Here is a 12,394-nt window from a genome sequence, read left to right as displayed (position 1 = left end):
GCTTTGCAGCCCAGCACTCAACCGCTGCACCACCAAGGGAGGCCCCAAGCTGGTGAATTTCTTGAGGGAAGCACTTCATTATTGTGTCCCTGGTAGAGCATCTGGCTCATAATGGGTCCTCCATAAAAGAATGTGTAGATATTTCCTTTTAATTTCCTTGAGGTTTACATGGTTAATGGTTGTTGTCCAACATTTTAATTGTATTATTATGGAAGATACAAATGAAGAGGCTGGTCATATATATCAGGTCATTTTTGATTACATAATTGCTTATCTTGCTAAACAGTTTTATAAAATAGGAAACATAGAAAGTAATATTTATCTAGTCATATTACCACAGTTGCTTTTCCCTCTGTTATAACCATCAGTGCAAAGAGGAAGAATCAGTTGATGCTCTAATGATTTACCTCAGTGTGCCGGACTTCCTGACATCTTCCTTTTCTCTCTCCTACCCTTTCTCCCTACTCCATTGACCTGGATGCATTTCTTTCTGTAACAGAAGTATCTGATTTTATGAAGATTCTAATCTATGCTCAAGGTTTTCAAAGTTGTTATAATTATGGGCACCATAATTCTGTACAGTCTAACCATTTTAGATTTTAGATTATAGTGTAGGGTGGTAGACTCCTGACTGAAGCCAAGTCAAGTAACTTTCTTTGGGGGATTCTGGACATTGGACAAAAAGAGATGAGAAGGGAGGTAGGGAGAGGCGAGTCAAGGTGGGGTGGGGGGGGAGAGAGAGAGAGAGAGAGAGAGAGAGAGAAAGAGAGAGAAGGGCAGGAGAGAGGGAGGGATGTATATGTGTATGTCTGGAGAAACAGAGGTTGTTTTGTAGAAAAATAATTATGCACAGAGAGGAACACAGTAATGAGATATAGTGAAAGTAGAGTTCTAATGGAGTTCTAATGTTTGATTATGATATTCATGAGATGCAAACATATTCCTCTCTTTTTCTTCTGGGAGACACCCCTACACCATGGTATTTTTATTTAAAAAACCTCAAATTGGATTTTCATCACTTATAAACAGAGTCTAGGATAATAAACTTAAACTATCACTTGGAGAAAATTACACTTAACTTGTAAGGCTATTCTATTCTCCTGAGTGAGTCCATAAATAGATTAGAAAAACAGCAAGGAGAAATCATAGATGTTTTGGATTTTAAAGGAAACTTAAAGAGCCAAAGTCTGGAGAGATAAAGTGATTTGGCCAATTACCAACATCAGCTTGCCAAATTGTCTGGTTCTTAATGCTCTTTACTCTTTATTGCATTGCTCAATTTCTTGTTTCATTTCCTTTTGGTTGACTAACTCATTCTTTGGTCCTGTGTTTGGCTTACTTCTCTTTTGCTTATTCTCACATACATTTTACATACTCCCTTTCTTTGATCTTGTGCTCAACCATTAGCTTGAGGTTAAACTTACTTCTGTCGTGTAGCCTGGACCAGTGCATGGAGGTTCTGTAATTGCTCTTCTTTGCTGGGTGAAAGTCACTTTAATGAGATTCCATGAAGGGAATTCCCAGTTCTTGCATTAGTTTCCCCTTTAGAACTGTGACCACAGAACCAGGCAATACATAAGTGATTTGCTCAGTGCAATCAGATGTCATTTAAATAGTTATAGAAGCTGTAGTTCTTCCGATATAAAGAATATTAAAACAAGTCAGAAATAGAATGACATCCTACACAGATTTATTGAACATCCATCAAACAGGTTACATGCTACAGTCAAATAAGACTAGAAAATGAAGTAATAAGGCTTTTGAATCCAGACGTCTTGGAAAACAAAGCAATCCTTTTTCGAAAAGTAAGATATTGGGACCATCAGAAATCTAGCCTTGGTTTAACATCAACTGAGAGGTTGTAATTATGATAAAAAAGGTTCTGGATGGGGCCTCCCTGGTGGTGCAAGGGGTTAAGAAGCAACCTATGAAGCTATCTGAAGCCATTACAGCACGAGTTCTATCCCCAGCCAGTCAAGGAGCAACCCACATAGCACAGCAGACCCCTCCTGACTTGCTCGCTGCTCCCCTCAGCAGTGCTTTTGGTCAGTCTGCCTGTTCTTTTCCCCACTCTGTCTCTCACCCCTCCACACCTCTGGCCTGTACCCCAGCTCTTGTATGCATAAATATATAAATCTTTTTTTTTAAAAAAAAGGTCTGGATGTTTATAATTTACATTCCATGGTATGGGCTGAACTGTATCCCACCAAGACTCATAGTTAAAGTCCTACCTTCTCTCCCAACCCCCTCCCTCCTACCCCCTTCCACACATAATACCTGAGAATGTGATGAATTTGAGGACAGGGGTTTTAAGAGAGTAATTAAGTTAAAATGAACTTATTAGGGTAGACTCTAATCCAGTCTGACATTATCAGAAGGGACATTCTGAAGCATGATGAGACACTTGAGGGAACAGAGAGAAGACCATATAAGGAAATAGTGAAGACTGCCATCAGTGAGCCCTGGACAGAGGCCTCAGGGAAAAGCAAACCTACTGATAGCTTGGTCTTACACTACCAGTCTCCAGAACAGTAAGAAAATAAATTCTCATTTTAAAATCATTCAGTTTGTGGCATTTTGTTATGGTAGCCCCAGCAAACTAATTATACCCCATAACCTAACTCAAATCTCTGGTAACTATGTACTATCAGTAAATCCACTTGAGAGGCTAATACATTACTTACTGGTGATGACAACTGATATTTTAGTGATTAAACCTGTTAAACATATCTTAAATACTGATACTTAAATTATTTTGAAAAGTTAAAACACTCAAGAAACTCTAGAATGTTAGAACAGTAGATTTAGTCTATTCCAACTTAAAATGTGATCTTTGACTAATTAATTCAGACAGAATTTTAAGGTAAAATTTTATAAATTCATAAGCCACATTGAAATTTTTGAGAGGACATAAACAACATTACATTCACAAGTTTATTAGATTTATTAATTACTTAAATTTATAGCAAAGCTTATTTGCTAGTTGGAAATTTGAAGTAATTAGAAATTAAATGTAATAGTTAATACATGAAATTTAACACATTTAAAGAAATTCAGTTGAATATTCTGTAGAATTCAAAATACTTGTTAAAAATTTCATCAAATCTATAGAGAGAACAGTAAAATTTATACATTGTATGTAAAATATAAAGGAATAGGGTTTTGACTTTATAAATGAAATAATCAATATTTATTTTATTTCAAACAATCCCAGGCTCACAGAAAATTTATAAGTACAACATGGACACCATTTCCCCCCTGAGTTAAATATAAATTTTTGATATGATACCCTTAACTCCCAAATGTTTTACTATAATTTTCTATAATCAAGGAACTTTTATATAACCATACATAGTAGTTCAAATCAGGACATAAATATTTTTACATTGCTACTATCTAATCTTCAGAAGCCATTCAATTTTTACCAATGTCCCTGATTTCCCTTTATAGAATAAGGCTACAACTCAGAATCATATGTTACATTTGTTTGTTATGTCTCTCCAGTCTCCATCAGTTGAGGATGCCTTTTCACTCTATTCTCCTATTTCCCATGATTGTGACATATTTGAAGACCTCCGATTTTATATAACGTCCCTAGATTTGGGTTTGTCTGAGAAGATTCAAGTTCTGCAATGTTGGTAGAATTACTACAAAAGGTACAAAAGATGAAACTTATTTCATCTTATTCATTTGGAGTGAATTCAGCTCATTGCTACTCATATTCTCTCTGATCACTTACTGAAAGTGGTATCCTCCAGGCTTTTCCATTGTTTGCTCTGTAAATAATAAGGATTTTGTACATTCCATTCCTCATCAAACTTTTCATTTATTGAGTCATGTAGATCAGTATGAAATAATGGTTGCTTATTTATGCCCATCGTTATCATGATTTATTATGATGTCCAATGGAAACCTTTTCAAGCTGGGTTCAGTGTCCTTTTGCTAAATTCCATTCATTTTTTGAGAACTTTGCTTCCTGGCACAAAGATACTCCAGATTCTTGAAATTTCCCTTCCTCAGCTATGGGATTAGTCATTTTCCCAAAGGTTGCTGCTTTCTTTGGGTAGAAAATGGTGTTGAGAAACTTAAGATTTGGATGCTAGATATGGTCCCTGATATTGGCTGCTACTGATCTGAGACTCAGTGGACAAAGGAAGGGAAGTTTATGAACACACCCATTTACATATATTCTGTTTCTTCTGAAAACAATAGGGTCACACTAGTACATCCAATTCTAATTTAACACCATTCTGCTTGCAGTGATTGAGTTCTGACATCTTGTGCCAGTTCTCACTTCCTGCATGAACACATGCTCCTCATTCCACTGGAACTCTGATGCCCTACTCAGTTCTCTCCCATCGCGCACACTGAAAATTCTACATTGCTTGGCCCCACTGAATTGTTTACTGTGGGATTGCTTAGAAAGGGGCTCTGTTGGGGGAAAAATAGGAAAAAAAGGAAAAACCAAATACTCATTTAAATCACAACTGGATAAAATCTTTTCTATACAAAAGCCACCTGCAGGGTACATTAGGAAACCAAGTTCTTTTCTTATGAAGTCCTTATTACTCTAAAATTCTCTGGCTTTAGATTTCATCTTCTCAACTTTGTTGTCATGGGGGTCATATAGTCCACATAAAAATATCAAGTACTTTCATTCATTTTGAGCATCAGTTCAAATTTTATTTACGGCCTTAGTGGTATGCTATTTCAAACTTTGTATTTCTATTTTCCTATGATTAAATTCCAATTTCCACTACCTTATCAATATTCAATGATTTTATGCCACATGGCATAAGTTTTAGTCCACTAGATTTGGCAATAATAGGATCTGGAATATTTTTGTATTAGAAAATTTAAGCTATATGTCTATGATTACTGTATCTTCCAAATAACAAGAAGATTTTCTCTCATGAACTATTGTAATCAGCTTCAGTATTCAAGGGGGGAAAATTAGAAAAATCTCAAAGCAGATTAAGAGGCTATCAGTACCAAAAAAAAAAAAAGTCCTGATTATAGTTTTCTTTCTAATTTCTTTATTAACTTTTACTGCCTTTCAGTTGCAGAACTCATTTAGTATTCTAATTTGTTTCTGGTATTACACAGTAGGATTAATTTTAATTTAGCATGCAATTAAGGAACCATATAACATGTTGATAACTAAGTCTTTCTTCTGGAAATGTGGTCAAAAATGACAGCTTGTAAGTAGAGGTCTGTCTGGATAGAGGTTCTGGTAGAGTTGTCACCTGGATCAGCCTAAAACATGTAAATCATATTGTTAGTTAAGTCCTTGCAAATCATGCAAATAATCAGCAGAAAATGAAATTCTTATTACTTCAATAGTGTGGCAAACAGAACTAAAAAGACTGTGGCAATGGAAACATTTTCATGTTTTCTCCCCAGATTCCTTTTCTCAGGAGCAGTGATAATTCCATCAGTAACTTTAAAGCCCTGGGTTGTGACACTGGTGAGAAAATCTGGGATCAAAACATTGTCTCTGGTTCATGCTTGAACTGCATGGGTCACTTACCTGCAGAATTCTTAGTCATTGTGAATACTTGTGAATGCAGTGTAATCATTAAAAAGAATCCTATATTGATTTCAAGTTTGTGATATAAAGATGTCAAGTTTAGAATTGGTTCATATAGTAGAACTACTTGCCATGGTGAATTTCATGAAAAGTTTCTTTTTAAAAAAAAAAAAAGATTTATTTATGCATACAAGAGCTGGGGTACAGGTCAGAGATGTGAGGGGTGAGAGGATTCACCAGAGACAGAGTGGGGAACAGAACAGGCAGATTGACTGAAACACAATGCTGGGGGAGTAGTGGGTGTGTCAGGTGAGGTCTGCTGTGTCATGTGGGTTGCTCCCTGGCTGGCTGGGGATCTAACTTATGCTGCAGAGGCTGCAGACTGCTTCATAATGCTGTGCTTAACCCCTTGCACCACCAGGGAGGCCTGAAAAGTTTCTTAACGCCTCAAAAACTATTTCAATTGGTTCCCTCCTTTCTCTGCTCTTTGAATTATAATTTGTGAAAACAGCTTTGATCATTTTCCTTTACTCAGTATAGTCTATCATAGTATGGAATTTTTAAGGGTACAAGTATTCATTATGTGGTATAGATTAACAGAGAAGTGGGAGATACTACAAAATACAACATCTACAATTGAAAATTATTAGTCATTTGTTCTTTTATATATTCCACATACAAAAGAACCATGTTACTTCTTCTCTCTCTTGTATGAAGAGATAATAAGAAATTTAGATCTGAGAATAGAAAGAAAATTTGGTATTTTTCCCATGATAATTTATTATACTAGCTAAGAAAGAATATATTGGACCATCTTTTATTAAACGGTCAGTAAAATTGTGAAGACTTTGAAACGGGTAATAACAAGAGGGGGTGTTCTAAATGGCTTACCTATCCAAGGGTTTTCTGCTTTTAACTTTTTGCTATTTTACATCTCTAAGTTGTAGAAAACTGACAATAATATAAAATATTCTTGTGTATAAAAAAGCCAATTAGGGCCTCTCCTGGTGGCGCAGCGGTTGAGCGGCTGGGCTGCCCACAGCCTCTACAGCACCGGTTTGATCCACGGCCGCCGGCGAGGGTCTCACATGGCGTGACAGACCTCTCCTGTCTCGCCCGCTGCTCCCCTCAGCAGTGTACTTCGTCAGTCCGCCTGATCAGCTCCCTCCTCTGGCTCTGGTGAATTCTCTCACTTTCCTGCACTTCTGACTGTACCCAGTGCTTGTATAAATAAATAAAAACAAACAAACAAACAAAAATAACCAGTAGCAAAAAAAAAAAAAAAAGCCAATTAGGCTGAGTGGAATGCAATTAATATCAACATTTATTGGAAGCAGTTTTGAATCTATTTGTAAATTGTAAATTTCGATTTTTCTTATTACCAATTTTGGCTTTTGAATTCTCCTTTGAACTTCTAGTAATATGTTCCTCACTCCTATAATTAATGAAATTTTTGGCATATTCATTTTATATCTGCATGACAGTTGTATTATTCCCCTTATGGAACAATTAATCTGTAAACATTTTGGAGGTTTCACCGTGGTTTCCAGTGAAGGCACGTAATGGCTGAGTAGCCCTTGTAGATGGGGAAGTATTGCACCTTGTGGGCTATTTTAACCCAGTTACTTCTTGTCTTGACTCCCAGAGTTAAATCCTCGTAGCAACAGAAGTTTCACTCTGCTGATCCTATGTCTCTTTGCATATTTTCCTTTTTCCTATTTTTGGGTTTGTTTCAAAACAGTTACAATCAAAAAATTATTCACTGTTGGTGGCAGCAATTGCTTGGAATTTGGTTATATGGCCTAACCTTTGGGATCTCTGTAAATGGATTAATGAAAGATAGATATTTGTTCTTTCTGGGGGTGAGAAATAACAATTACCCAGTATTTTATTTTTTTTATTTTTCTGCTTGTCTATTTTGAGCTCAAATTAAGGATTATGTACCCATCAGGCAAGAAAACAACTTTTTGATATATATATACTGATAAACTTTGTGTTACTTTTGACAGTTGGCTAATGTTTAGATCTGAAACTAAGTTCATTCTGTATATATATATTTATACACACACACACACACACATATTGAAAATGCCTTTATATGTTTTTTGATGATTATACAATATTTTCCTATCTGGAGGGAACTAATATATTAGGTTAAAATGTTTTCTAAATTAAAGAAGATTTGTTATGATTTACCTATAGTATTCATATATAAATAAGTTCCTGTATAAATCAAATATTCCTAAAATTCCAAGTAGATGAGGAAATTAGTTTTGAAACTTTACATGTGGCATACTTGAAAATTTTTCTTATAGAAACTCAGAAATGTTTAGAAAATTAAGTCTTGGAATTAAGGTAAGTCTTTGATGTATCAGACTAGTCTAATAATTTTGGTATAAAGGAGTTTTTCCTCTAATTTATCAGTGCTAGGTATAATATAAGCAAACATTTTATTCTATTTGGATTTGCTTAAGTTTACTCAGGTACAATGACCAAATAAGTTAATATTACTCCTACACAGTGTTGAAGATACTCAAAATTTGTATTCAAAAATTAGATTCAAAATTGAATTTTTATACTAATAACTTTATTTCAACAGCTAATAAATTTTTCAGTACACTAACTTGAACATAATTCCTGAGATCTTTCATTAACATAAAAACACAGTGTTATTCAGATGAATTATATAATGAATATTCATTTGTATCTAGATAATTTCTACCAAAGATAGAAAAACTGATAATTTGATGCCTTACTTATTAGGCATATTTTTAATTTACATACTTTTGCTTAGATCCTGAGAAAATTTCCTATCTTTGAATCATGTTAATGAATGCCTGTGACTATACAAAGGTATAATATAAGCTTTGTCAGTTTGTTAAGTACTTTTTTTTTTTAGAAGACAGAACAGGTCTTAATTTTTTCTCCAGTTTTCTCTATATAATAGAAGTTACTTTGGTTAAAAGTCACAATGAATATGAATGATTGAGACAATAGCATGAACATTAAGGACAGATTAATGTATCGTCTATGTGGTTTATATATAAACCACCCACACATTTTCGTACTGATTCATTTGACCATAGCAATGGGGTTGAAATGTTAACAGAAATAACATCTTAGTATTAACATAAAAACTGTTTCAAGCTCACAGATCCCCTGAGAACTACTGTGATATGAAAAAGTAAAACAAAGGGCAAAACTGAAAGTAAATATTTCTTGCCTTAGTTTTTTATCGTGTACCTTGATTTACCATCTGAGAAGCAATGAAAAATACTAAAAGATTTAGTAAAGCTTTTCCCATCTTGATGGGTTTGCTTTCTTGGCTTACTTGTTAATTCCTTTACTGTATGAATGATTTTCTTTTCTTTTTTCATTATATATGCTAGTAAATATTATGTATCTTACAATTTAGTGCTTTATATTAAATTTATTATATCCTTCATTTTTTTGTTTTGTTGTAATACTGGTTTACAACACTATATATGTTTTAGGAATTTCACTCACATTTCATATGTATTATTAACACACCGTGCCCATCACCAAAGTCTCACTAGCTCTCCAGCAGTCCATTGGGCCCCCTGTATTCTGTGCCCACCCACTCTGGTAACCTCACTTTTGCTGTCAGAATCCAAAGGTTTTACATGCTTGGCTTTTTAAGAAAAAGAAAAAATAAAATAAAACCAAGCAAAGAACAGAGAGAATCATCATTTATAAAGAGCTAAATTTATTTACAATTATGTTAATGTGCATCTTTATTTTTCAATATTTTACTGTTTAAATGTTTTTATATCAAATAGTCAATTTAGTATTGCATCTATAGCACTCCAATCCTATATTAATTATGTTCAAATATGTTCTGACATTTTTTTTCTGATGTTTATCTTTCCATAATTGTATTCTAAGTCTAGAAAAAATTAAACAAAACTTTCAAGATATCTTTTACAATGAAAACTCTCTTTGAGATTTCCCAGAAGATCCCTAGGCAAAATCACAAAAATGTATTCTTTCACATTTGAAAAGAGGTACTGAAAATAATTTGGTTTGTCTGCAGAATTCCTTCGGATAAACTGTCAAGTTGGAAGAGATGTTCAGGCTCATCTAGATAAATTTGTACAGGCAGATTATTAACAGAAACGTGTCAGAAATTTTGTGTGCTTTATGGGAAGTCTCTGTAGTTATGCTGTTGCCTTTCCTATCTTATTTGGTTTTATTCTTAGGGAAAACAGTCTTTGCAGCTCTTAGAATATTTCTATAAAGTTTTCCTAGATGTGTCAGAGATCTGGTGGTGCTTTGCCTTATGAAATTAGATAGCAGTTGATGTTATTAGTGATAATTTTGGCTATTGTTTTAAAAACTACAAAAGTTTAGTCCCACTACAGACATACTCTTGGATAGTGTTAGAAACAATTATAACTCAGGATTATTTGATGTCATATCTCAAGATTCTTTCCTTAATAATTGTTTCATCCATTTTTTTTAAAGATATTACAGTCACAGGCGTCTTAAAATTAATCATTTATCCTTACATGGTTTGTCTAATTTTATGGGGAGGAAGAGGAATGACTATTATCTTTTTTTTTTTCTTTTTGCATGCCACAAAAAGAACTGAACTTTCTGTCTATTGCAATGTTCTTACTATGAACCCTTACCAGACTGTGCACATTTGAAGATTATCAGTAATAAACCACTGATAGTCATTTTAATTCCCTGTTATTTATGGATAGTACTGATTTACTCTGATGCTTCCTTGAAATCTTTCAGAGATTTTATGTCTTTCACAAAGAATATTCTCATAATTTCATGGAAAAGGACTACTAAGTACTGTAATTGTGGGCACTAAAAGCTAAATTGACATCTGTTTACACAACATTCAGATTATTCAATGAGATGGACCAAGCCAGGGTTTCAGGATCCATTTTAGACCAAACCAGAAGACTGATATGATGGCTAACCCAAGATCTAGCGAAACAGAAATCAATTATAGTAGGACTGAATGTGGGAAATTTTATTGTAGATATTTGTAGATATTTTTGATATTATTTTAATGTTCTATCTCCAACTATGTTAGAATTATCTAGTTCTTTCTTGTCAAACAATCTGCAACCCATAGCAATTTGACAGACTCTGCTTTTGTAAACTGAAATGAAACATCATTAAATGATAACTGATTCCTACTTATTCTTCTAGGATTCAGACATTTCTGTTTAGTTTCTTTACTTCCATGACCATTAGCTACTTGTGTAAGTTCAATGAAAAGTTGTCATCCTTTTTACCAGGATGTAATTATACAAATTGTAAAACCAAGCCTTTGCCTGGAATGTTAGCTATATTTAAAAATAACACTAATTTAATCTATAGGAACAATCACTTGTCAGGAATTTAGCTTGACTTTACTTATGGAAATAATGCCTGCAAAGCCTGATTTATTTCCTGTTTTAAAAAAAATCTAAGAAATATTGGATACATGTCATCTCAGAATGAGATGGAGACCTCGAGAAGAGAGTAATTTACCCAAATAGATAGATATTTCATGTGGAATATAGTGAACAATATTTATCTGGCACAGTTTGTTAGTCTCAGGTTCATAAATAATAGAGATTTTTAAAAATCCCATTTCAGATTCCTTTGAAAACTTCCAGGTACAATTTATTATTTCATCAAAATTGTATGACCTTAGAGTTTACAAAAGTGCCCTCTATAGTAAAATAAAACTTTGGCTATATCTATGTAAACTACTGGGCAAACTTAATGAGACCAGCCTTATATAACTTTTTAAAAAATTATTATTATATACATCAGGGGAGGGAGGGTTAGAACAGGGGAGTGAAGAGCACAAGGGACTATGGTGATGGGTCACGGGTACTGATGGGTTGCTGGGACTATACCTGAGAGGAGAAATCAAATATTGTACAAAAATGAATGATGATGTATGAAAATAAATAAATTTATAATTAAAAAATAAAATTATTATAGCAAAGAGACAGAAGGCTGTCAGAGAAAATTATGAGAGACTCTGAAATGGGCAAAAATCAAATACTGACTATTTGGACTGCTCACTCATATATAGTCTCATCTTTGGTTTATACCCAACAATAAATTGTAGACATCTGATGATATTTCAAACTCTTATCTGAATAAATACAAAGTGGTTGTGCTTGATGGAATGCAACTAATTTTTGCATTGATCTTGACAGGTCAGTTTTACATCTATTAGTAAACTCAATTCAGAATTTCTTATCCCTTTATAGGTCTCTTTGAATTCTTTGGACCAATTGTAATATCTTATCGGTCCCTCATTAATTAATGAGTTAAAAGTTGTAGACAGATACTTATTTTATGTCTTTAGGAGAACTGTAATTCTACTTTCTTGAAAAAAATTGTTCCTTAATAAATAACAAGAGTGCTAAAAGCAATCACACATAATAACAATAATAAACAATGTGATTGGTTGAGAAAATTCTGTACGTAGAAAATTTTCACTTCAAATTCATAGCACTGTCAGTAGCTGCTAAAAGACTACTGCCTAAGACCATCACTAGTTCCCAGGAGAGCTGGAACTCCAAGCCATATGTAAAATACAAGTAAAACAAAATGGGTAGGCTCAATAGTAATAAGATACTAAAAATAATAATTAATGGATCAAAGTAAAAAGACTCTAAACTTACTCCACAAAATCCCAGAAGATCTACAGATTGAAATATATAAAGGAAACTATAAATAAATTTACAAGAAAATATAGGTAGATATTTGTCTAGTCTTTGTATGGGACTCTTAAAACATAGACATGGTGGAAGAAGTCAGAAAGGGAAATCAATAATTCAAACTACATAAAAAGTTAAAACCTATATGCCAATACATTAT

The 12,394-nt window shown here is 33.7% G+C and overlaps 1 protein-coding gene across 1 annotated transcript in view; it reads right to left on the bottom strand.

Annotated features, from left to right (window-relative positions):
* Window positions 1-4,997: 4,997 nt before the first annotated feature.
* CFAP299 (cilia and flagella associated protein 299) overlaps window positions 4,998-12,394 on the bottom strand; it is a 520,438-nt gene continuing 513,041 nt past the window's right edge. The window contains exon 6 of the mRNA XM_054687872.1: window positions 4,998-5,256. Coding sequence (XP_054543847.1) covers window positions 5,161-5,256 — 96 coding nt within the window. The 3' untranslated portion in view covers window positions 4,998-5,160. The remainder of the gene's footprint in view (window positions 5,257-12,394) is intronic.

This window comes from Talpa occidentalis, unplaced genomic scaffold (assembly GCF_014898055.3).
Source record: "Talpa occidentalis isolate TD23 unplaced genomic scaffold, MPIMG_talOcc4v2.1 talOcc4.6, whole genome shotgun sequence".
NCBI lineage: Eukaryota > Metazoa > Chordata > Mammalia > Eulipotyphla > Talpidae > Talpa > Talpa occidentalis.
Note: the sequence above shows the minus strand (reverse complement) of the source record. Positions and strands in the feature narration are given on the sequence as shown.